Source organism: Leptidea sinapis, chromosome 39 (assembly GCF_905404315.1).
Source record: "Leptidea sinapis chromosome 39, ilLepSina1.1, whole genome shotgun sequence".
NCBI lineage: Eukaryota > Metazoa > Arthropoda > Insecta > Lepidoptera > Pieridae > Leptidea > Leptidea sinapis.
In genome coordinates this window covers 8,064,441-8,091,926 of record NC_066303.1, presented here as the reverse complement: position 1 = coordinate 8,091,926, position 27,486 = coordinate 8,064,441, and the positions used below count along the sequence as shown (strand labels likewise).

Sequence of the window (27,486 nt, the reverse complement as noted above, 5' to 3'; positions counted from 1 at the left end):
AAATTTGTTTGCAAATTGACAAAGTTTGGTTGTTTTTCAGATATTTCCGTAATTTGAATGAAATAATACTATAGAAATCGATGTTATTTTTTAGCAATAATAACATTTTTACAGATAAGAAATTTGTTCTAACAAAAGTCTTATTTTTATGGTGGTCATAATGTGCGGTTCTTCAGCGCATCATGTAGGGTTTATGATATTTGAGTATATAAAGATATTGAAGCTTTCACCATGCTTTGACAACAAAGTTAAGTTGTATAAAAATTTTATTTGTATATTATATAAAATATAAGTTACACTGCACGACCTGGACGGTCTGTACTCGAAAGAAAGAGTTCGTGAGATACGTACCCAACCCACATTATCTCACAACTAATGTAACATTTGCGTGACTTTAAATTTATGAGCCTAAGTTTCGAGTTTTAAAATATTATTGTGCGCAACCTTAAAACTTAAGTTGTTATTGCCGATATTGATGACAAGAGAGTTATTCATCACCTGCCAAGCATTGCGAAAGCTTTTTGTCATCGCCTCCCGAGCCTGTGACGACATAATTTTGTTTAAATGTATATTATATTATTATAATTTAACACAATACAGCTAGTATAATTTAAGCTAAAATTATTTAATTATTATTGTGATATGGCGACAAATATAATATAATAGAAGTGTAAAAAATTTGATAACATAAAATAGAACCCACAAAAACATTATATGCTTTCTAAATACATTTGTATGCTCAAAAATATTTTGATAATATTTTACATAAACAATTTCTATTTCAGCAAACCTGGAACAAGTGGAGCCAATAGAGGCGGATCACCTCCGCGGCGACGAAAACGAACGTTTAACCTTGGAGTCGGTGTAGATATTAGCGACAAAGTTATATATATACAGAGGATTATCTATATAGACGGAAAGTTGTCCATACATTTCACACACGCCTAAAGTCTGTATGAAGGAGAAGCGTTGTCCCTCTCTCGCCTCCGCCGGACGTGCCGCCTCCCGCCGGGACGGAGAGGGACATATATTTAGACAAATTATAATTGTAATGCGTTCCTCATAAGAATAGGCCGGACCTGATCGCCGCCGTCGGACCCTTAGTGTCTGCCGTATGTGGATATAATAAAGGCGATATAACAAACATAAGTGGGCGGGAACGGCACTGGGAGCAGGCCCCGCCTATTGTTAGCGGAGCGCACGGTATATAGTTGTTACGCCGGCCGCGGCCCCACGCGATGTAGATACGTAGCTAGCTTGGAATGTGATTCCGGAGCGGCCGTGTTGTGTTGTGTTGCCGCGCCACTTTACTATGTTTTACACTATATTATGGCATAATAAGATATTATTCGGACGAGCGAACGCCCGATGCGCCCCCAATGTGTATTAATACATTTGCTTGTACATGAAGATTAAATATCATTTATTGATGCACTCGTGTTACTGTTTCCGTGATACCCTGCCGATGTTTATATGTTGCTGGAATGTGGTAAGTTGTAAGCCAATAAACCGATGATAAATTACAACAGTGTCTTCTTAATCGTATGGTGTTATTTATCAACAGGATAACACAGGACTAGTATAGTGCAGGCTGATTAAAGGCACATATCGTTATGATGACCCCTGAGTGTCTGACATTTCTTTTTAATGATACTAAGGGACGATACGAATAGGAAGTTAAGCTGATGGTAATTAATACGCCTTGCCGATAACAATACAGTGTCGGACAGGATTCTAAAAGAACCCAAAACTTCTGAGCGGCACTAAAATTGCGCTCGTCACCTTAAGACATAAGATGTTAAGTCTCATTTGCCCAGTAATTTCACTAGTTACGGCACCCTTCAGACCGAAACACAGAAATGTTTACACATTACTGCTTCACGGCAGAAATAGAAGCCCTTGTGTTAATCATTTTTTTATGGAATAGGAGGACAAACGAGCGTACGGGTCACCTGGTGTTAAGTGATCACCGCCGCCCACATTCTCTTGCAACACCAGAGGAATCACAAGAGCGTTGCGTTAATTGGGAAACAACATATAAACCAAATAAACTAAAAACTCCTTTCAGAACGCTTCAAAGCTATGTTTTCTCCGTCGCGTCGATATTCAATATGATGCCTGATGGTGGCAAATATTTTAAGTTGTATACCTTATTTAAAAAGGGTTAAAGGGATGAGCCATAAAAAAAAGTATAAATTGGATATTTCTGACAGAAACGAAATGGTTTATGGCGTCTAAGCCTTCTTTCTGTGTTGGCGTGATAAATAATGGGTGGGTTTGCCCCAAAAAAATAGTTCTCATGGAGCGTTGAGAGATAAATGTTGAAAGTGAATTCTTACATTTACATTTAGAGATTATTTTTTTTAGACACCATTAAGTTAGTTGAATAAATCTCGCTCTAGTATAGTGTGAAGTGATATATATAGTCAAGATGTTTATTTAGCAAATTACGCTGTCAATGCATAACAACAGGGAACGTAATAGTAAAGATGTCGACAGCACTACAGAGGTTTATATTCAAAAGTTTAACTATCTATTCTGAGGCTGCAATGGATTTAGACTTTTGTAGAGTTTAATATAAAGCTTAAAACAAAGACTCCAGTGTTCAAAAGTCCGTCTGTCAGTCAGCTGGTTGTGTATTATAAATCACAACACTTTTCTTCAGTGTGTATGGATTACTGTTGCCGACTTCGACGGATCCAATACGTAGTATATTCAGCTAAGAATGTCAACACAGGGCAAGAGCATGAGTTTACTATAATTTTCTATGTATTTAAATATTCTTTTCATCGTAAAACCTCTCAGGTGGGTACCGCATAAGATTGACGCATCTTTTTTTTTATGGAATAGGAGGACAAACGAGTGTACGGGTTACCTGATGTTAAGTAATCACCGCCGCCCACATTCTCTTGCAACACCAGAGGAATCAAACAAGAGCGTTGCCGGCCTTTAGGGAAGGTGTACGCGCTTTTTTGAACGTACCCATGTCGTATCGTCCTGGAAACACCGCACAAGGAAGCTCATTCCACAGCTTTGTAGTGCGAGGAAGAAAGCTACTTGTAAACCGCACTATGGAGGACCGCCGCACAAAAAGATGGTGGGGACGATATCCTAACTTGTGGCGTGTCGTGCGAAGGTGGAATTCGGCGGCAGGAATCAGGTTAAACAGCTCTTCGGAACACTCCCCGTGATAAATGCGGTAGAAGACACACAATGAACCGACGTCTCTACGCAACGCCAAGTGATCCAGCCGTTCACAAAGCACTGGGTCCCCGACAATTCAAGCTGCTCTGCGTTGCACGAGGTCAAATGGATCGAGCTGATACTAGGGTGCGCCAGACCAGAGATGACAGCAATACTCCATGTGTGGCCGGACCTGCGCTTTGTGGAGCGCTAGAATGTGGACCGGCTTGAAATATTGCCATGTTCTATTAATGACGCACAGTTTCTTCGAAGCCAATTTGGCTTTACCCTCCAGATGGCCACGGAATTGGCAATAGCTCGAGATTTCGAGACCCAGTATTCCGATACTAGGCGAGGATTTAAAAGCGGTGATACGACAAATGGGTCTTTTTTAGTGGTAAACGCGCAAACTTGAGTCTTCTGGGGGTTAAATTGGACAAGGTTCAATTTACCCCATTCCGCGACCTTCTCGAGAGAGGACTCGATAGAAGACAAGTTTCTCCCGGCGTCCCGGAATTTCCCGAGAGAGACCTGCATGGCCCGTGTATACGGCATCACCACCAGTACTGTCGTCCGCATAGCAATGTATGTTGGAGGTTTCCAACATATCATTGATATGCAGAAGAAACAGCGTGGGAGATAGCACACAGCCTTGGGACACTCCAGCGTTCACGGGCTTGGGATTCGAGCAATAACCGTCGACAACGACCTGTATGCTGCGCCCAGTGAGGAAGCTGGAGGTCCACTTGCACAAGCTCTCGGGAAGCCCAAATGATGGAAGTTTTGAGAGGAGCGCCTTGTGCCATACACGATCAAAGGCCTCTACTATATCCAGGCTAACTGCCATTAGCCGCCGCCCATCTATGTGTTAGGTATACCAGAAGATCGCCTGCCGACCGACCATGGCGAAAGCCATACTGCCGGTCGTTGATCAACAGGTGACCCTCAAGGTATACCAAGAGGTGGCGGTTAAATATTCTCTCCATGATTTTGGAGAGCAGGGGAGGTAATAGCAATAGGCCTGCAGTTTGCCGGATCTGAAATAGTCTCCTTTTTTTGGATCGGATCGACAAGGGAGTCCATTCGATGAGTCAGGGACTACGCCTTTTGAATAAGAGTGCCGGAATAAACGCGTTAGCACAGGCGTCAACTCAGGGGCACACATCCTAAGCACGCTCAAACAGAGCTCGCCTAACAATTTTCTGTCTGAACTGTAGGTACTTCGGGCATAGAGCTCTGACACCGCGGGATGGTCGGCGGTGGTTTTCCGTTGTCGTCAAGAGTCGAGTTGGAGGTAAAAAGAGTGCACAGGAGATCGGCTTACTCTTTTGCCGTATGGGCCAGGGTGCAACGGCGGCATCGACAGCTGGTTGAAGTTACCAAGAGCAGCTTACGACAGCGACCAGAACTTGCGTGTTCCGGTCGGGTAATAAGAAAGCTGCTCGCCGATTTTGACGACGTGTTTCGATTTCGCACGGGCGATTTGCCGCTGGAAAATCTGAATGGACGTTATATTTCCTCTTTAGAACTTGGCAATTCGGATCTTTTGAGCTCAGCGCCGCAACCCAAGTTCGATACGCCTGTTTTTACTCATGTACTCAATAATTTACTCAATTTTGATTACAATAATTTATAAAATAATGACGCTGTAAATATTGATTTAAAGTGGTGTTGAATTCTTGCCAATTCTTCTCATTACAGCTCAACCTATTCTGAAGTCATGGTAATTGATAATAATATGTATAACTTTTAGCATTCATAAGTGTCATTATTTGACCTAATTGAATATATCTGATTTCATTTGAAAATCGGTCAAACGACAAAATTTTGATGACTACACACCCATACTATCTAACTTGTGCAGTCAGCGTCAAATGGTTAGCATCCAAAGAAGTCAAAAAATCTCGCTACACACAATTCGCCAAAATATAGAACCCAGTGTTCAAAAATTTGGATACTTTGAAGAAAATGAACTTTCGGTGTAAAGATATAAGGTTCAAATCAGATTGTCAATAAACTGCGTTGGGCATATTAATATTACCATTGACTGTAAACATGCAGACAGCAATGTTTTTAAATACAGTGAGTGACGCTTTTTTCTGAGGCTGACTGTACTCATTCAGTGAAATCCGCGTGATATTATGATTATTAAGAAAGATAGTTCCTTCTGAAACTTTACTCTTATGGTAGTTATTTCCGGAGTTCTTCGGCACATAGCATTTCCTCCGGAACGACTCGCACATGTCTGATTTTCTCGAACCTGTCCCATTTTATTTAGACTTGAAATGCCTCAGTAGGAACTCGGTATATCATTTAGTTACATTGAACTTGGAAGGAAATTCCTTGAGAAATACATGTATGTGGATGAACATCAGATTAGAGTCAATCGCGACGTTTGATGTTATACTGTAACATAAAATAATATGAAGGTATAATAAAAATACGAAGCATGTAAGAATATTTTATTAAAATAATTTCAGATTCATGTTTTAAATAAAGTAAAAATTAAATCTAACTAAATGCAAGAGAGAAGCACCATTAAGGCTATTTAATAACATTCAGACTTAAATAAAGGTTGTGTATATAAAAATTATATTTTTGGTATATCCCTTTTAACAAAATACAACTGTTATATAAAATTAAATCCAATAAACGCTCTTCTTTCAGGATATATATATATACTTCTTCTTGATAGAGAGACTGTTTATAGTCATGCAACTGTTGTGTAATAAGGCGTATTAAAACATGAATGTGATAATAGTATCACATGAGTGTTTTAATACCTAATTATCAACAGTTGCATACAAGACTTTCTAATCTACACCCATAATATGAATCCTCTATAAAAGATTCTGAAGCTTACTGCTAACATTAAAACAGCTAGTCCTAGTAGTAACCTAATATCATCAATTACTGATTATATACAAATAAACTAAGTATTATTGAAAGAATTATTAGTACAACTATTAAAATTCACTTGAATATTATGTTCCTTGCAGCGTTTAAAATATCTGGCGGTGTGCTGTCAAAACTTGAATTGCTCATTTTTTGTAAACAAAACAATAAAAATATCGAAGAAAAATGGCGGGGATTCGAATAACCTACTTTTTTTCCGGCGCGCGACGTTCTGGTAGTGTGGTACGCGAGTAAACTTAAATATTCTTTGTTATGAAATTCAGTACAACATAACATCATCCGTTTGGATGATGTTATTGTTATTAGGACATTGGGGTGTTTTAATGTTGGCAATAGGCTAACTGTTTCAGAATCTTTAATAGAGGATTTAAAGCATGGGCGTAGATAAAATATTTATTAGCTATAATTATAAAATAATAAAAAAATAGTTATTACATTAAGATTTATGTTGATTGTTTGTTCTTTAAAAACAAACTTCATTATATAAAGACAAATATATAGGTATAATTTAACCGTATTCCAGGTGTCTGAATACGTAATCCGTAATATGTCGCGGTGTGTATAATAAAAGAGACACATAAATGAATAGTTGTTCAATGAGCGATGCTCGGTTGGTGGGCAGAAACACTGCCAGCGACTCGCAGCGGTCATTTTCTACTACGGTACGAGTAATCGCCCGTCCCCGCCAGCGGTGAGCCAAGTGTCAGTGTAAAATATTTTTTACACAAGAACTTTAAAAAAATACTCTCATTTTGCGGATTTTTGCAGCAAATCACTAATTTTTATAACTATTAACGAATTTCCTTTTTTGGGAGTAGAACACCACATAATATTATTACTACTCATCTTGCCAAGTAAGTATTATGTTGAGAAGGTACATATTATATGAAGGTAGTTTCACAACTCAGTGTGCCTGGCCAGGATTCTACCCTCGATATCCGCGTGCAGCTTCTCTACCTTGCGCGAGTGCTTCTTTATCATCTGCTGCTGGTCCGCGAAGTTATCCATTTTGTCACCAGCTGCCGCTATCTGTACCACACATACAATAATTGTAACAATTTTTTTTAATGGAGCATGATAATCAAGCAACTTGTGGCGGTCTATGTGAACATCACGAAGTAAGCTGTCTACAAAATTAATATTACTGCAGGAAAAGGTATCCAAACTTTTATAATTGGGTACCTTTTTTTTCACTTTTTGTTCTCTTACTTGACACCAATATACACCTGTATATACACATATAATTCAAAACAATATAAATGTATCTTGACAGATTGTTTTGACACCACTGATCTGAATAAATACCCCTGCAGAGGCTGTTCCATATGTTTGACAACAAATTTGTTGTGCCTATTTGAAGTGTCACTCGCGGGCGTCCAGAGAACTAATTTTGACATATAATACAAATGGCTGCGAAGGAACGTACAATACTCTGAAGTATTTTTACATTTTGCATTAATTTCGTTCGTGTTCCTTTGTATTAATACTTCAAGAATCAACGTAATAAAGTACACATTTTTTTTTTTGTAAATAGTTTCCCACCATCTATGTTGTCCACCAGATTGTTATCACTAGTTTTAGTACCGCAGACTCTCGCTACATGGCCAACAGCGCCAAAATACGGGCACGAAAGCACTTTGACAGCCGCCAGTCCAGTGATATATAGAGGTCAATGTTTGACACCCACTCCCGATATATTTTTAGCATATAAAATACTTATCATCTCTTAAAAGTATTGGTGAAGGTCCCCTGTACTAACTATACAAATATCTTACAACACGAGCAATTTGTTCGTGTTGATAACAAGGTATCTTGCTGGTCTTTGGTTGGAGCTACTATACAATAAACCCACGTGCAAATTAAGTGTAAAATAAAAAGCAAGGTAAACCAATGAGTCAGGTCACAAGATAAGTTTTATAGGTAATGAAACAACACCATATTGATATACACGAATGAGTCTCATTCTCTACATCCACTACAATGTGTTAGGGGTTTGGAGGTCTTTTACTGGTTAGTAATGTTTCTTGTTGTAGTAGAAATATCTGGCGGTGAAGACAGCACTTATCAATATTGAAATATAAATTGCTCAGCACAAAGTAATTAGTTACTGCAACGAAATACCAATATAAAACAAAAATACAGGTAAATATGCCTCTTCTTATTTCCATAATTATTCTTTTCTATGTTTAAGCTAGGGTAGTACGTATATCAATTGAGCATGCATGATTATGTTCTTTTAATACATAATAATATATAAATAGTAAATACCTATTTCTATGCCTATTTCTGCCGTGAAGCAGTAATGTGTAAGCATGACTGTGTTTCGGTCTGAAGGGCGCCGTAGCTAGTGAAATTACTGGGAACTTGAGATCTTGTCTCAAGGTGACCGGCGCAGTTGTAGTGCCGCTCAGAATTTTTGGGGGTTTCAAGAATCCCGAGCGGCACTGCATTGTAATGGGCAGGGCGTATCAATTACCATCAGCTGAACGTCCTGCTCGTCTTGTCCCTTATTTTCATTAAAAAAAAACACCAATCGATTAGCTAGAAAGAATGCGAAATAATGAAAGGAGACTTTTTTTTCGGCCCAGTTTATTAATCGTAAAAATGTAATTAATTTATTATTGTCAACAGGCTATATTTTATTGTAAAATCTAACCGGGTTCATGAAATTATATTAAAAAGGCAAACACTTGATACATTTCCTGTATCCAGTTATGGTCACCATGGCAACAAATACGTATAATGAAACATTTGTAACATTCATGCGAGAAATTAAAAATATTACTGCAAAACGTGGTGCTAACAGTGATTATCAGCTTTTGAAAAGTAACAAATAAGTATTGGATCCATGAACCTCATTTTAATTATTGTTTTAGAGATTAAACTACATTAGTATTATGTACATAGCTTAATATTACCGTGCAATGGAAAAAAGTATCATAGACAAAATCTATATCTGTGATGAGTCTAAAAAACAAATCTGTCATTTTTATTTTTCAAAACATAATTCTGTATTTTCCGTTTCTTTCGAGTTGCAGTTTATTTTGCATTATTATATTTCTTTAGTATATTTCAAAGACTTTAATATGGCATCTACAGCATATTCTACTCCAGAGAGTCGTTGTCTAAATTGTGCAGTACGATTTCAACGTAATGTGAGTTCAGAGTATGTTTATTTTTATATTTAACTTGTTCGCATTGTATGAGAGTACTTTACCTAAATAAAGAAATTATGATTTGTAAATAAATTTGTATTGTACATAAAGCAAACACCTATATACCGCCTGTGCACCTGAAAAACTTACCTTGTAGTAAGTGCCTAGTATAGGGGTCAATACACCTATTTATTTAAAGTATATTTTAATAACTACAATTTTTTTTTTCAGTTAAACGTACTAGACTCAGCGGAAAATGCTTATTGATATTACAAGATAATATTCAAACTGGTCAATCAACAGGATTTGGGTGCAGGAATATTTGTATTCTATGTGGGGCTTCAATATTAAGAGCATATCAAACTCATACTGTACCTATAGACTCTGCAGAAAGGAGTATTATTTTGCAGTGGTGTGAGGGTACACCAGGTTAACCATCTCTTAAGCTATTATAGTAATAAAAACAGTAATGTTATATGTATTTAGGTTTAAAGAACATTTATTCTCATTTAAAACAATATATAAACTGTCTCTTACATGAGAACAATATTTATGAACTAGCTGACCCGGCAAACGTTGTTTTGCCATATAAAGTATAATTCACGCGATAGTTTTATAAGTAATAAAATATTGCCTATATATAGCCTGTACATCATTTTGTTCTATTATCAATAGTTTTTGCAGCGCACGCAAAAATAGGTTTTCGATTTTACACCTTGTGTTACAAAATAGCAATTTTATTACGGATCCCTAATTTAAAAAAAAAAAACATAGCCTATAGCCTTCCTCGATAAATGGACTACCCCACACTGAAAGAATCATTCAAATCGGACCAGTAGTACCAGAGATTAGCGCGTTCAAACAAACAAACAAACACTGCAGCTTTATAATATTAGTATAGAGATAATAATCTATGAGTAGACTGCTCATAGTGTGTTTTATTGTATATTATGTTACTTATCTTATTTTTTTTTTTCAAGTGGATTATTTACAGCAAGTCTATGGCTTGCTGGCTGAAAGCGACCAGAGTGGTGCATCGGCTCAGGCAACATGATAATACCAGAGACGAAGTTCAAACAATGAGTGCTAAAAATGTAAATGGTACTATCTCTATAGTAACTTGTCGTGCCTATGCCTATTTCCTATTAAATTATATTAAAAATATTAAGATAATTCTCTGAGAACCTTTTGTTTTATTTATAATTAACCTCATGCTTTTAGGTTGGACCATCTTTTATATATACAATGTGTTTTCCTTCCTATGATAAACAGTGTACAAGACCTTACCTAGTATTTATATGAAATACTTATTTTAAGACACGACTTTGAAATTATGATGATGGTTATTAAGTATTTTTGGCAAGCTTTCTGGTTTAGTGGTTATGGTGCCATGACTGCTGAATGGAAGTATTCAGGTGTACACACGCCTGGGACTATTAATTCTTGTGTGATGAACATTTTTGTTCGTTAAGATTGCAATTGCGATTTCCAATATTCAAATAGTATAAATCGCATTAAAATCCAAGTAGGTACCTAAAAAGACAAATGCCTTTATTATAAGCTTGATATAAAAAATCACATACTACCATAACAAATCTTAATGATTTTTAGGTTATTTTCACGTTCACTTTGTCGTATTTCTCAGTATTCCAATTAGATCATTTCTGACTAAATATACCGTTGTAATCTAGAGATTATAAGGAATAAATCAATATATGTTTCAATAATATACACTGCATTTCGCGCTGGGCCCATTCGTCGAACAAAAAAAAATGTCTCCTTTAGTACAACATTAAAGGTGTCACTAAATCGAATGACATTAGATTGAAACGGTAACAGTTCAGAGAATTCCCCAAACGTTTTGTGCACAATATACACAAATCTCAATTTACCAGCATCATATCTTAGGCGTATTTATATAAACCTTGGGCATTGACTCATGGGTTACCCTGTATCATGCAAGCAAATAAACAAAAGGCAGCAGGAACCTTGGAGTGATGTTTGTCGAGGTTGCTTACGTGGTCGGCGTGCAACGCGCGTAGCTTCAGCAGACGAGACTCGTAATGCTGCAGCTCTACCTGCCGAAGCCATCAATACATATAACTCTACATATCATCTGAAGCACTCATAATATTATGTTAAGAGTGGAATATTATGATCTGAATCATATAATCATATCAAACACGAGTGTGATGTATGCGATACTATTATTGGAGAGATACCCAACATCTCTATGCAATGACAAAGAATCCAGCAGGTTTAAACTTGTTTGTCGATGATTTGCGCCACCCTTCTCTGTGGGGGATGTCCTCAAATTGAGGGGGTAACGACACAGGGAGACAATGTAACATTAACATACAATTCTGTGGTTTGGTTCAGTAAATTTCAATATGTAAATATAAAAAACGTGTGTGCGTGTAATCTTTACGCGCGATTGAAGCAAAACTTAATTATAATTAACTAAGGAATAATTAACAGATACATATATGTGTACATATATATATACATATTTTTTTTGCTCATCTGAAAGCTCATAGACAAAATATGTTATTTTTGTTTGCCCTTGTTTGTCCCACCTATTCTAGGACATCCAGTAGGTACCTATATAACAAATATTCTTAAAAAGTTGAAAGACAACAAGATTTAATTTATACCATTAATTATATATATACTTTAATTAAAGCCCTGTTATTAATAAATAATTGAATAAAAATAATAAGAAATTGAAGATTAAATTATTATTATAACACATATTAATATAACGTTATTATTGAATATTATAGAATATGGCTGTATGGGCTCGAACCTTTTGCCTCTCCAATGGATGAAGAAAAATTAAGGAATGTCGCAAACGTCAGACTGACAACTTTAAATTATTATTAAACTTAAACAAAAACTTAGATCATAATTCATACATCTAGATAGACTATGACTGTGACTGATAGCTGTGAAAATTTCAAAAAAAAAATTTAGAATTAACCTCCATTTTGAGCCATGCACACACACTACAACAATGTGTCACACAAATCGCGAGTGTAAGACATAGCTTGTCACACACACTAAAATATTAAACCTGGTCTATTTTTATTGTTTGTCTAACAGCAAAAATATACTTTACTTTTGCAATTGCAGAAAAGGAGAAAAAAAAAAATTTTTATTATATTATTATGTATTAGGGTTAGGATATAATGTTGTTTATCTGAATAAAAGACTGTTATTATTATTAAAGTCTTCTCAATCCTAAAAATGTCATTATAAAGTACTGAGTTTTTACTTGGACCATATAAAAATTAATAGTATTTTACCTTCAGTGAAGCAAGCTCATCTACGGTAAAGTTAGCAGCAACCGCCATTTTCCACAGACCCTGAACTTTGGGCTCAATGAACTCCTTGTTAGTTGGCCCTGAAAATTCACACATATCTTAAATAAGTTTGTATTAAACAAAACTTAGGTAGTTTTACAAAAATCTCGATTTTTTTTTAAATAGCATTAAATGACTGATCGTAAGTGATACCTCATGCAACAGCAGAGGTTGTGGTTCACGAGCAGCAATTTTCTTAAATTCATTTCACTGAATGTTGCAGATTGTCAGCAATTTCTTAAATTAATTTCACTGAATGTTGCACCTCCCAACATATCACCAGCGAAATTAATTTTTTTATTTCTTTTTATTATATTGAGTGGCAGGATTCATCATAATCACTTAACTGACATGGCATGTCATGTCCTTGCTTTAAATATGGTCAAGGAAGGCGACAGCTGGTTCACATGCCTTGCTGCAATCGAGAACCCTGCTTCAAGTTACTTTGTATATGAGATTTCTTAAATATTTCATGCTAATTATACTAAGAGTAGCATTGAGTTCGTTGCAAAATCTCCACCAAGGTAAATGGTAAAATGTATATTAAGCAATTTTTAACATTTCATTTTTCATAACTTGCCTATTAAAGTTTTTTTCAATGGTATTAAATGACGGTAGATTTATTATATACTATAAACCTATACATATTGTATGGATGTATTGTAATGTGAGATAACTTTTTCATCATGTTGCAGCTAACATGACATTTAAGAATGAACACCATGTGCCGTTATAACACTGGAACACAACCATAAAGTCCACACAGTTATTGTGTTTGAAATTGCTGTGGTGGCAGCACCCCGGGCATTGAACCAAAGTCTTATGCAGTGTTGGTAAAAAACAAAATCTAACACTCTCATAATCATACATCTCCTTAATTTAACACTTAGTATCACATTCATGATCATGTATGGGGTGACTTCCCTGGTGCTCAGTTCACACCGTAATATAAACTCAATGCAAAAAATAAGGAAATATGTGGAGACATATAGATATCATATTCTATCAACACAACATAAAACTTTGGATAATTGACCGTTTTTCTGAAGATTTTAATACAGTAGCTAAAAGTTATAAATCTATTCAAATGTCAAATTTTTTTCTTATACCTCTTGCAGCAATTCTCTCCAGCCTATCAAAGCCATCGCGGAGACCTCTGTGCTTGTCTCTTACTAAGTTGGATCTATCAACAAAATCTTTTCTTAAGTTCTCGCCATTATCATTGACATAAGTATTGTCATTATTTATTTCATTAAACTTCACTAATTCTTCTTCATTAATAACATCTGTAACAATAATTATTTATTCTGTATTTACTGCTTTACCTTTTCATAGTTATAGGATAGTGTAACAATTACAATTCAAACAGTGAGTCAACTCCGTAAAAGATGAACAGTATGATGGAGACCAACATCACCCTACCAGCAACAACCTTGTATGTACCGATTTCTATTGCCTCTAGGTACCTGTATTTAGACTTACTCATTAAATTTAAATGAGCTTTGAAGTCTGGAGTTTTCATATAAAATGAGATGACTTATTTCCGCCAACCAAATAGAATAAACAATTAAATTATAAAATGGTTTGTGAAATTAGTGTAAAGTTAAATACTATTGCTAATTCTCACTCTGTCTTATTCTATTGACCTAAGTCTGAGTCTAAGTATGAGAAAAAACACTCCTAAGCGGCTGTTTAAAGTTAGCGGACCATTATAAGGCGGTATATATGTGTGTGAAATTTTTAGGGCTTACTTTAAAATTTTGAAAGGTATATAAGACACCTGAGGAAATTTGATCATTTAGATTTTATATGATCTTACAAGATCCATTACATGTTTCACATAATATATGCATGCAATAATTACATACTTTTAAATGCTTCACTATCGTTTACATCCATATTGACCAACAAGTCATAATATTGATCAATTTTCTCTTGATGATGTGTGAACTCCTCTTTCAATGCAGCAAGCTCCTCGGTCGTAAACCCTGAAGCCTCAGCTTTCGCCCACAGCATATTCAGCTTTTTGTCTTTAAAGAGGCTCTTATTTATAAACTTTTCTGATGCAGAGTTAAATTTCTAAAATTATATTTATTAAATGAAAACCATTTTATCACTTTATTTTAACTTTTTTTTTATGAAAATAAGGGACGAGACGGGCAGGACGTCCAGCTGATGGTAATTGATACGCCCTGCCCATTAATGCAGTGCCGCTCAGGATTCTTGAAAAACCCCAAAAATTCTGAGTGGCACTACAACTGCGCTCGTCACCTTGAGACATAAGATGTTAAGTCCCATTGCCCAGTAATTTCACTAGCTACGGCGCTCTTCATACCGAAACACAGTAATGCTTACACATTACTGCTTCATGGTAGAAATAGGCGCCATTGTGGTACCCATATTCTAGCCGGCATCCTGTGCAAGGGAGCCTGGTCAAAAACTGTGTAAATTTAGGGCTAAGAAATTATTTTATAATATTTTTTTGTATTCATTTGAACGGTATTAATTCAATTATAGATTATAGATCATACATGTATAAATCATCATCAAAATTAGATTGAACATTGCTTTGCTATGCTTTCATAATCATCTTAAAATACAATCTCATTTCTCTCAGAAACAAAGATATTGTTCATTGTATCTTCTCAGCCTTGGCAAAGAAAAAAACAATATTGCAGAAATGTTACAAACAGTAAATCAATAATAACACATGAGTTACCAACTATTATATATTGCTAATATATACAGAACTATAAATATATAAGATGAAGAACTTGGAACCAACCATTGCTTCCCTGAACCATAATAATTTAGGGAATGTAACAATTTACTCCATGACATCTCAACAAGCAATGACACCAAAGTTGAACGTAAAAATAATAACTTCTGCCACAAAAACTCAACCACATTCATAGAGAATATACAGTACCTATAGGAAAGCATTTTAAGTAATTTGGCAAATTATGAACTATTCTTTTGTTATAAAAATACTACAAAAATAACTAAACCACCCATTAATTTTTATTATAGTTATTAAATTAAAACTTACAGGGTCCTGTTTTTGTCTGCCTATATCATTGTCTTCAAAATGCTCCCTCAAACCATAGTTATTCATTATTGTTGTCACTTTTCTTCTCAAATCTGCTTCCTTCAGTCCTTCCTTATCACCACCTTCACTTTTAATCCTTTTGTATATTATTTCTTCCTTATCTTGTATCATTAAATCACTGTATAAGGATTTCAATTTGGGTTCAGTCAACCTCTGAAATTTTTTATTTTATTTATGAAAAATTTCAAGCAAAATAAATTATATATCAAGAAAAGCTTGTTTTTCTGAACAAGCAATTTGAAGTATTAACAAAGATAATAAAAAGCCATAAATTTACCTGCTTAGCCTTTGTCCACAGTAGGTTAAATTTTTGCATTCTAAATGGTTTTTCCAAAGTTCTAAAGTCTATATTCTCCTTTTCGCTTTTTACATTAGATGACCGAGAATACTTGTTTTCACATTGAATATAACAAACGAACAAAATAAAATGTACACAAACAAATAATTTATATGACATTTTTGGTAAAAATCACAAGCAATAAGTATACAAAAGTAATTTTGTACAAGTAATGAGTTATGAGATTAATATCCAATAACCTGAACCTAAACAGAACTTACTAAAACACTAACTACAACAAACTGTAATAATATATTTTTTTGAATCACCTATTTACTTTAGCGAGATATAGTTTATAAAATTACGTAGTATTTAAAATCACTTTGGTTGAAAAATATACAGTTTACAGTTTTAAAGTTATTTTTATATATTTCTTCATCCATTCCGTTACTAGGACAGGCGAAAGGTTAACATCCATACAGCCATTAGTTTTGTTTATTTAGAATTAGAATGACGCCACTTCTTTTTCGCTCCTATTGGGGAGTTTTTGGCTTACATGTTCTTGAATTTATTATTTCAGTAGATAGTATTTTTAGCATGTTCAGCGACATTTCCTTTGTGAATGTGGACTTGATGAGGGAAAAGTGGGTCAGTTGTCTTTTAATGTGTTCTTCTTTGTAGGATTTAATACCCCCGAAATTCTCCGATTTACCACCTTTAAATGTCTCCTCTCCCTAGTTTAACGCCCTTTGTAAATATATTAAAACAAATAAGACAAAGTTTTAAATGCTTACTAAGTACCTTTAATTTAATAATTTAAGTAACTAACTGTGTATGTCATTTATAGTTTAAATTTGTTTCACGTAATATAAGAAAATAAATCTTTGTTTAATTTTAGCACTGATAACTACCAATAAATTTAGAAATTATACATACTCAAAGTTTGGTAGTCAACTTTAACGGGACATTGGCTGAATTGTGGTTTGTCTTCCACAGAAGCCATAGTAGGAGGAATAGAATAGAACATCAGTGTCGCTTGATCCATTTTAGAGTTAGTCCACTTTGACTCGTTCCAGCGATGTTCACTCGTATGGTTTAGCAGCAAAACAGCAGTTTTAAGAGCGTCATTCTGGATCTCAGTTAGCAAAGCTATCCGTCATACTGTTGAAGAGAATACAAACATTGTAGCTACTCGCTTTTCATTTGATTACAGCGGTGGCCTCCTTGGGTTGGGTATACACTGGCATGAGAAGGTATAGCTGTACGGTAAAAAAAATATAAAAGGCAAGCACACATAATACGGTCAAACATAAAGTCTGAAATCGCAGATACTTTTGAAAAGTTTTTTAATGATGATACCGGTCTCTACGACAAAATATCTAAATTCCTCACCTATATCTGCAATGAAACTGCTACACAAAACGTATCTTTATGTAATACAAACTTTAAATTTACGCATGTTGATCGCATAGAGATTATTAAAACGTTTAGACTAATTAGCGTTAAGAAAACTAAAGATCTCTGGGGAATCTCTGTTAACGTTGTGAAATATGTAATAGAAATTGTAGCCACACACTTAGCTTTAATTTTCAATAAGTGTGTAGATTGCGGTATACTTCCAAACCTAATAAAACAGAGCAAGATTACTCCTCTATTTAAGTCGGGAGACAAAGCTGACCCCACCAATTTTAGACCCATGTCAGTACTACCAACCTTTAGCAAGATTTTCGAAAAAATTATGTTAATGCAATTAATTAACCATTTTTTCAATAATATCCTCATGCATAATAAACAATATGAACTTGAGTAAAACCATAAGATTAACCGTTTAACGTAACCATTAAGACCATGAGGTCTTTCAACCACAGATGCTAGTATCGAGTTAATAAGAAATATTTTGGATGCTTGGGAGGATTCATGTGATGCGTTCGGAGTGTTTTGTGATTTATCCAAGGCATTCGACTACGTCCATCATGAAACCTTACTTAAAAAAATTTACCACTATGGGGATAGAGATGTTTCTCTAGATTTAATAAAATCATACTTGTGTAATAGGATTCAAAGAGTAGACATTAATGGAAAAAGATCAACTGGCTCTATCATATCGCCTCTTTACAAGAATAATGTGGTATTTCTTAAACCACAACTTTACAGGAGAGCAATTACAAACAGTGAAGTGTTTATAAATTCTAAAATATTGATAATTTTGATGTGGGAAAACAATTAAATTGTTGCATTTATTAATGATCTTTATAAAAATAAGAAAAAAACCCAGTTTAATATCAAATAGGTAAAAAAACTGGTTTAAAAAACACAGAATCACATGTCACGTTTTTAATGAAAATATGTCACAAAATGCTTGTAACATATTGATATATCACATTGAAGGTGTTAAATATAGGTGTAAGGCTGTGTAATAAGTTAAATAAAACACAATTTTAAAATAAAGATATTCCCCTTTATTCATAATGGTCCGCTAACTTAAATCAGCTGCTAAAGAGTGTTATTTCTCATTCTGACTTAGGCCAATAGAAGACAGAGTGAGAATTAGCAATGCTTTAAGTCAACAGACTTATGAATAAGGGGGATTGTATTTTAAAAAATACAAATTTACCAAAACAATGGTTTAATTACACCATGAAATTAGTTTAAGGCACAATAATCAACATGAGATCACAATCAATCACATAGAGTACTAAGTACTCGCTTTTATTAAAATTATAAACTAAAAAATTACTTCAAATATAAAGAAAAAATCAAAAAGTTAACTGCTTAAAGTTATATAATAGTCATAAGTGACTTGTAACACAATTATGGCACTGAGTGTTATAGTACTTATTAGAAATTCAAAATAGGCACATTGCCATTACTCTACTCTTCATAATCATAGAGTCAAAAATTCTCTTAAGGCTTAATCTTGCTTCTTAGATTCTTTCTCTTCATTTGGGCTGTTTTTATATGCTTCACATACATCGCATAGATCTTTTTTAGGAGTGAAAAACGAAATGTTAAAATCTTGTTTGAAAATACGATAAAACGTAATGTAGGTTCCATAGGGGACGTTTTGAGTTTTGCATTTTTCTACATAATCTCTCTTCTTTGCTACAATCAATATAGTCTCGTTTTGAGTTAGCTCGGATGTAGTGTGACTCAATCTTTAGTATAGATTCAATAAACAATTTTATGTCATTTTTAATGCTTATGAGTACCTCGGTTATCATTCATGGAAGAAATATTAGTGTTGCTATTTTTCTGTTTCAATCGGTCGATTATTAATCCCCAAATTGTTTTTGAAGAATAATTTACAAACTCTTGTTTTTTCACCAGAAATAGTCAGAAAGAAAGCATTGTTGTTGTTTCGAATACATGCCACATTTCCATCCGAATCAACTTTAACGTAACGTTGTTTTGGGATGACTATGTCTACACTATTAGCTATAAACGTCCATTGTTTTTCTATTGCACCTAAGTTCCAGTAAACATTTAAAATGGTCTGTCTTTGCTCCTCTGTAAATTTAGAGCTGCATTTAAATTTACATATATCTTTAAAAGCAGGTTTCAATTCACGACTTGGTATGTTTTTTTTGATTGGGTATATTGATAAGGCTTCCCACTAATTCTCAGTCGTATAGCTACATTGACTTTCCAGTTTGCTTCATTTAATGTTCTTTTTTTACCAGTTTTATTTGGACTAGAATAATAGACTACTGGGATTGCAGCATTCTCGTTACTTACGTTTTCAATCGCAGAATAGTCGCTGTTCTCTGTCACTCCGAGATCGTAGTATACCATACCAGGTTCGTTTGTAGATGAATGTGGTTCTTCTGATTCCATATTAGATGTTAAAAATGTTGATCATCCAAAATGTTATTACAGTCGGTTCATCTTGTTCCACGTCAGTATCAGAAGAACATTCAGCATGTCTTGTTTGTTGAATTACATAATCAGGATCCTTTACTGAGTCGTCGCTGTCTAAAACATTAAAATTGCAATACATTTTTGAAGTGTAGAAGTTACTATGATATATTGAAGGACCACTGCTGGAAGAACTGCTAGAACTTGAAGAACTGCTTGAACTAGAGGAACTGCTGCTACTAGTCGAATTACTACGAGATCGGTTGGAATCTGCTGCGACGTCTTTGTCTACAAAGAGGATTGAAATAATGAAATTATAGGAAGATGACTAGAACAATTAATATCAATCCAAGTAAAAAATACCTTCTGTTGATGTTTGCAAGTTCGAGCTGATAGCATTTTCATTTTCGTCTTGTGTATAAATATCTATCTGAGAGTTTGAATCAAGTGATTCAAACTCTCAGATAAGTAATAATTTAAGTGTACAACCAAGTGGTTGTACACTTAAATTGTTTTTAACACCTGTAGCTAATTCAACTAACCTCCTAGATCGCGATCCCACCTGAAAAACAAATTCGTAAAAGTTATTTTATTTTAGCAATTATATATACCATATTATGTACCAATTTGCAATAATATAAGCATAAACTAAAAGGTTTTCAATAATAATGATAATAAATAAGATAACCCATAGTATTTTAAAATGACTTATCAACATCATCCTTACAATCAAATATATCACAAAGGAAAGTTGTGACATATTTGATTACTTTTTCCTCAATAATGTGACAATATAAATTATATCATTCTCAATGCACACGAGTTTTACAACAAAAATGAGTAAAATAACTATATCACATAATAAAAGTTAAAATAAATAACAGATAGAAACATACCTTTGCACTAAAAACGTGGTATACTCGTGATGTCACGTTTTTTGTGAAAAGCACTTCACTAGTCGCGCGTGCGGGACCAACTGTGAACTGACGCGTCGCGTTGTCGATATCAAGCGCCACACCGGAAGAGACAACGTGATAAGACCATTTGACGCGGCCGTGCCGTCTCTTTCACTAACAACTTCTCGAATATTCACTTTAAAAATGCCGCGTTTTTGTAGAAAATGAAATTTGACATCGCGGTTTTGAATATCAAATAATATAAAAATCACGTTTGATGAGATGTCACGTTATTCTTGTAAAGAAGCGATATCAATGGGCTCATTCTTGGGTCCTTTTTTGTTCCTGGTTTACGTCAGTGATTTACCATATCTGATTCAAAATAAACATGATATTATACTGTTTACTGATGATACATCTTTGTTATTTAAAACAAAACGCCAGGAAAAACTATTCTGTCAAGTTGACGACGACATTGCTGAAGTAGTAAATTGGTTTAATGTTAATAACTTACTTTTAAACGAAAGGATAACAAAATGTATAAGGTTTAAACTTCCAAATATAAAGCACCAACCAACACCTATAAAAAATAATAACGACAAACTTGACGTAGTAGAAACGACAACATTCCTAGGCATTACATTAGACTTTAGCTACAATGGGTTGCTCACATAAAAAACTTATGTAATCGACTTCGCTCTGCAGTATTTGAGATAAAAAAATTAGGCAGCTGACAGATGTTGAAACTGGATTGTGTTATAATTTTATAATAAACTCCCAAATGATATTAAAATATTACCTATTAAAAATTTTTAATGTATCGCAAAAAAATAAATTAACATCTAAGGCCTTTTATAATGTGAAAGATTATTTGACTGATAAAGATAGTTGGAATTAATGTTCTAAATTTTGTTTATGAATATTGTTATACTCATTTGAATGCTATTGTAACTTTTGAATTTCATCCTGACTTGCACTAAATAACTTACAAAGTTTTACAGTGAATAAAGACGTTTTTGACTTTGACTTTGACTAACATCTTAGATACTTTTCATTCTGAAAAATTTAAGAGTTCCCGTGGGACAGTTAAAAACCTCTGCTTACTTATATAGCGTGGTACACAACAACTTATGCACATAATTTAATAAAATTTGGCATGTTGATACCTTATATTGCCGGTAAATTAATTTATTTCCACATGAGGCAAAAAGTAAGAACGACAGGTTATTTAGGTCAGACATAATAAAGGGACATCGATACATACTAAACTTAATCTTACAACCCTGTGAAAATCTCAGTCCTACCTTGTGGCTTTCTAAAGAAGTATCTACTTATATTATAAATACGAAAGTATTTAAAAATGTATGCATGTCTGGCTGTATGGACCTGTAAAAATCTAAGCCCTACCTTCTGGCTTTAAAAGAAATATCTTCTAATATTACAAATACGAAAGTTTGGAAGAATGCATGGAGGTCTGGATGTATGGATGTATGTTTGTTGCTCTTTCACACGAAATCTACTAAATGGATTTTATTGAAACTACAACACCATAAGCTTACAAACTATAGCGTTTATAATACCTATTGGTGATATCAATACTTATCAAATTCTTAGTACAAAGTTACATTCATTACACAATATAGTTGTGCGAACACTTATATCTAGAGAACGGCTGGACTGATTTTCATGACTTTTAATTTGTTGGATTTGCTTCCGTCCCGAATCTTGGAATAATATAAAATCCTTGAAAAATTGACGAAAAAAGAAAATACTTTCTTTCATTTAAAATCATTATCACAAAATTTAGAGGATATTCTTTTTTTATGGAAATGGAGGACTGAAGAGCGTACGGGCCACCTGGTGTTAAATCATCACCGCCGCTCAGAGAATGTTCTCTTGATTTTAAAAATTCTGTTATCAATAGAAATTCAAATTTTTGTGAGTGTCATATATATACTATACATATTAACCCTCTAAAATACTTTTTCATAGTAGTTGTATTTGTAAAATACGTCGAAGAAAAAACCGTCGAACACAAAAAAAAATTATATGGTAAAACAACGTTTGCCGGGTCAGCTAGTTCTAAGTATATATAACAATCTAAGAAATATTTCGCATTGAATGCGAATATCCCGATACATTTTGTAGTTTTAATAAATAATAAGTGAGCATACCCTGTGCTGTCGTCTGCATAGCAATGAATGCAGCTGCAGCAGCATTAGAATATTAATATGTATAACAAATATTGTAGAGTATATAGCACGCAGCCTTGTGAAACACCAGCATTTATGGGTTTTAATTTAGAGCATGCACTGTCAACACTAACCTTGATGCTTCGATCAGTTCCCAGAAAACTTTTCGGGAAGCCTATAGGAGGGCAGCTTCGCTATGCGCCTTATGCCACACTTGATCGAAGGTTTCCACTTTGTGCAGACTCACCTGTACCTTCGACTCAACCGCTATCGCCCATTTATGAGTGATAGAAGAGCTGGCGATAGAAGCCACGTTCTATACTACATTTTCGGGCTACGCCTTTTGTGTAGGAGAGCCGAAAAAGACGAATAAGGACCGTCGCCAATTTTGGACTGCATATCCGTAGTACTATCGAGGGAATGGTATCGGGCGCACTCAATTTAGGATTGACTAAGGTGAAAAGTGCCTTATACACGGCACGAATTTCGTTCCGAAATGTATGAGTCATGCCGCAAAATAAGGTGGTGGTGGAGAACCTAAGTTATTCAGATTAGAATTGGAAAAGAAAACAAAGTCAGAACGTACAGGTGGCACTTCGATCATCCTGCATAAAATAAAGCCTCTTCCATGTGTAGGCTACAAAAAATAATCTCAACCCAAATTGCCGACGTATGTATCACTCTCGGCGACCCTAAAATCGGTTAAGCGGTCTGTGTTAAGCACGTGATTGGGACGGTGCTCCAGAGCAGGTAGTGCTTCGGTGAGTAGGGTGAATGGATACCGATCAACAGAATGTCCGATGGTAAAAATGTATGATCGTCCGGGTCTGATCTTCGCATCAGCACAATAACCAGTTGGTATTAGGCATGGTGGATACTGATTCGCCAGAAATATCACCGTAGAAGTGGTGGGGATCTGCTCTAACACTGAATCTGTAGCCATTTATACGTGCTCATGGAACCGATTTGTATCTGCATTATCACTATGGGACCATTGCAGGCATGCATAAAGTTACGGTTGGTCACAACAGTCCACGTGCAGCCAGAGAACGTACAGGTCCCGTCCTTCAAGGACACCCAGGCGTCGAGAACCCCTTGAAGTAAACGTAAACTGTGCCTGGTGGTGGTTATAGAGAGGATATTATGTTTATATAATAATAACTTTTGATTAAAGGCAAAGTTAGTCAGTAAACACATTATGAAAAAAATAGGTACAATGATATTGTAATACATTATATAAAGATAAAAAGTAAAATATACACAAAACTTATAAACTATCTGGAAAGGTTAGTAAAGCTCTTCCCAGGCGTCTTGGTACAGGCACCGTCATTTATTTACTATTTTTGTTTTGATGCACAGATAGCCAATATGAAAAAATATTGCTAGGCATCCCGTCACACACCGTTTGGAGTATGCGGTTCTGAGATTTGCGGAGTCTATCCCAGAAGAAAGCAACTCTTTTTCTCATCACAGCATAGAAATCAGGCACCCTCGATTCAGCAAACATACCCGAGGCACTGCAGTATCTAGGCAATCCCATCAATATGCGACAAGCATCAGTGTACTGCACGGGCATTGTCGCATATGACTTTTCGAGAAATTTCGGCCAAAGTTGGCAGGTATAGAAGCACTGGCAATACGCATTAAACAGTACAATCTTGACGGGATTGCTGCAAATAAATGACGTTTAATATTTCTACAATATTTAAAATGTCCCGCCCTTTTTTAGTTACTTCAAGTGGCGCAAACGGCGCTTATTATAGCTTGTTATAATCTGTCGTTTGTAGTCGTTTTAGCAAAATATATTCTTTGGCTTGCAGACTTTGCAGTATTGCCATTGTCACTAATCGTGGTTGCCAGTTTACAACTTTGCTCCAGGCGGTATGGGCAAACACATTTCACAAGTTACATCAAAATTCACATCAGTTCAGTTTACAATTTTCGTACTTTCTTTGCGACTTGAATGTGACTTAATGAATAGTTTGTGGTATAAAGTGTAGATCACACTGTATATTTATTCACATGTTTTGACATTCCACTTATCAGTTATTTTTGCGTTTATAAGTTAGGTCAGGACTTGGTATCTGGTTGTACACTATATTTATATTGCATTAGTTGTTATTAATGTAAGATAGGATATTCATGAGCACGATGCACACTGATACTTCTGAAAAAGTGCAGCTATTAGAATGATATGTCAGTCCATCTACTAACTACTTTCTATTGCGCTGAGAGTGGGTTATTTCAACACTGCTTTAAAGTGGGCCGCGATACGAGTCTTCGGAAGACTTGTAGTACTTCAACGTTGTAAGAATCAAGACAGTTGTTTGTGTGTGATGTGCAAAGTTTTATCGTGATGGTGGAACGCGAAGGAATGCGTCGAGGTGGATGCGGCTGGGGTAGTGGAGTCTTCGGGAGATGGTCCCTTCGCAGGCTTCTTCTGGACAGCCCCTTAGTTGGGAGGAGACTTACACATTCAGGTAGATTTTATATTTTATCCATAATTTATTTTACATTTCGAAGAATCTTAAAATAAAGTATGCAGCAGAGAAATAAAAAAAAACATACAATTATGGTCATATTTTAAAATATTATGTGCTAAACAGAATGATGTGTTTGACTAAACAAAAGAAAATCTATCTGTATCATTTGCCAAGAGTTCTTTAATGTAATAAGAGTATTATATTCCAATTAGATTTAAGCTCCATCAGGTGGTTGCATCCATTGTGGTTTTAGCCAAACTAAAAAATCAGTGACATACAATTTCATAATTATTTTCATTTAATATTAGAAGCAAATATCTCATGACTATTTAAACTGGAGATGATATCAAATACTGAAATCATAATATTTTGTATGGTCAAAAAAAAATGCCTCAAATTGGGAAAAAAATTAAAAGAGTTTTATTATAAGGAAGTACTAAACAAATAAATCAAATAGTAGACAATAATCCTTGCATTTTTATAAGTGGAATACAAAATATAGAAAGAGGTTCTGATGTGTGCATCCTAGGAGTTCACAAGTCATATTTTTGGTTTTAACCAAATTAGTTTTCACAAGTAGTAGTGTTACTATACAGGCAGTGCCAGATTAACCTTTCTGTTCCGGGAAACTCTGATCACATGGTATGCCTCAGGTGTATTATTTTATGTCTATTCAATAGATTGCTTATAATTAAGATGATTTGAATGAATGTATCAGAAAGTTATTGAAACAAGCTATTAGACCATGCAAAATTAACCTTCTTATAAACAAAATAAGGGGCAGAACTTGGTGACGAAGTAGGGTACTGTACTGCACACTCGGTTTTGGTGTATCTGAAAAATCTAGTGCCTTATTGCCGATTTGGAGAGGTTAAGCAAACATGGCGCACTCTTGCTCAACCCTAGCAACTTCTTTCAAAGAGCTCTCTATTTTTTTTTATTAAGTGTCTGATGTGGATTTTCTTCGTAGGAAAAGTTGTAATGTTTTATGTATTTGTGATATCAAGTAACTTCAATATACCTATAACAAGTTTCACTCAAAAAATTACGCCCAGGCAGAGATAAGAGGGCTTAAATATGCAGGCCCATTTTCAAGTGTGTCTGTAGCAATTACTACTCTTACTGAGTTTACATTTGCAAAGATAATATGTGTGACACTGAATTTTATCAAAATTTAACTTTATTTGCAAAGTGATAGTACCCAGGTTGTTCAGCAAGAATTGTGCAAAGAGTAGAAATGTGAAATTCCTTATTGCACCTTACATTAAAGCAAATTTCATGGGGGGAATATCATGATTTTTTAACAAAATTAATATGAAATACCATTAAAACTAAATAAAAATGGCAAGATGCTGTATGACTAAAACATAAGTTATGAAACTTATGTCACGGCATGACACTCATGGAAGTGCCTCCATACAGAACTGCAGCGTCTATACCCATCATTGATATCAAAAAAAATTGTTTTGTTTCAAAAATCAACTGAGAGAGAAAATCTCTTTGATAATCAAAAAGACATAATAATATAATAATAATATAAAATAATATATATATAATAAAGTTGCTGCATTCTTCTACATTTCTTAATATCTTCAATAATTCAATAAATAAAGACTAGATAAATTAGATATAATTAGTGTTATTTTGAACTCTTCTCTAGGTTAAAAAAACCGCAATTATTTTTGAATGAATAAACGGATTTTCACACTGTTTTCAGTCGATCGGTAAAGCTGTTTAACAACTATTCCGAAAAAACCAAATTTTGATTTTTTTTCATTGTTATTTGATATTTCTCAATGTTTACCAGTCCAAATTGTATAAAAATATCTCAGTTTTGGTCAAGCACTTTCAAATGGCAACACATACACACACACACACACACACACACACACATTAAACATATGTTTTCAAACTTCTTTCGGTTTTCTTTCGTCAACGATAACTCACGAACGGGTCAACCGATTTTGGCCGACTTGGTGGCGATCGACGTGCTTTTTTGACATTAAGAACTGATTAGTTTTTGGAATCAATCGGTAAAGCCGTTTAAGTTATCCCAAA

General features: G+C 34.7%; 3 protein-coding genes across 6 annotated transcripts in view; 2 read left to right on the top strand and 1 right to left on the bottom strand.

Annotated features, from left to right (window-relative positions):
* Positions 1 to 1,430, top strand: part of LOC126976060 (ankyrin repeat and KH domain-containing protein mask-like) — a 50,567-nt gene extending 49,137 nt beyond the window's left edge. The window contains exon 44 of the mRNA XM_050824202.1: positions 786 to 1,430. Coding sequence (XP_050680159.1) covers positions 786 to 812 — 27 coding nt within the window. The 3' untranslated portion in view covers positions 813 to 1,430. The remainder of the gene's footprint in view (positions 1 to 785) is intronic.
* LOC126976072 (alpha-2-macroglobulin receptor-associated protein) overlaps positions 1 to 16,414 on the bottom strand; it is a 127,511-nt gene extending 111,097 nt beyond the window's left edge. For 2 of the 4 annotated variants that reach the window (XR_007731826.1, XR_007731827.1), the window contains exons 1-7: positions 16,003 to 16,411; positions 15,666 to 15,878; positions 14,485 to 14,695; positions 13,726 to 13,902; positions 12,560 to 12,657; positions 11,243 to 11,332; positions 6,289 to 7,128 (exon numbers count right to left, since the gene is read on the bottom strand). Coding sequence is in view for 2 of the 4 variants with exons in the window: in XM_050824238.1 (XP_050680195.1) it covers positions 6,997 to 7,128; positions 11,243 to 11,332; positions 12,560 to 12,657; positions 13,726 to 13,902; positions 14,485 to 14,695; positions 15,666 to 15,878; positions 16,003 to 16,182 (1,101 nt within the window). In the remaining 2 variants the exon portion in view is untranslated. Of the gene's footprint in view, positions 1 to 5,631; positions 7,129 to 11,242; positions 11,333 to 12,559; positions 12,658 to 13,725; positions 13,903 to 14,484; positions 14,696 to 15,665; positions 15,879 to 16,002 lie in introns of those variants that run through there. The other 2 variants (XM_050824239.1, XM_050824238.1) reach the window with 2 other exon arrangements.
* An 8,358-nt stretch (positions 16,415 to 24,772) lies between these two features.
* Positions 24,773 to 27,486, top strand: part of LOC126976066 (E3 ubiquitin-protein ligase RNF19A-like) — a 98,231-nt gene continuing 95,517 nt past the window's right edge. Inside the window, exon 1 of the mRNA XM_050824230.1 lies at positions 24,773 to 25,425. Within this exon, the coding sequence (XP_050680187.1) occupies positions 25,302 to 25,425 (124 nt within the window). The 5' untranslated portion in view covers positions 24,773 to 25,301. The remainder of the gene's footprint in view (positions 25,426 to 27,486) is intronic.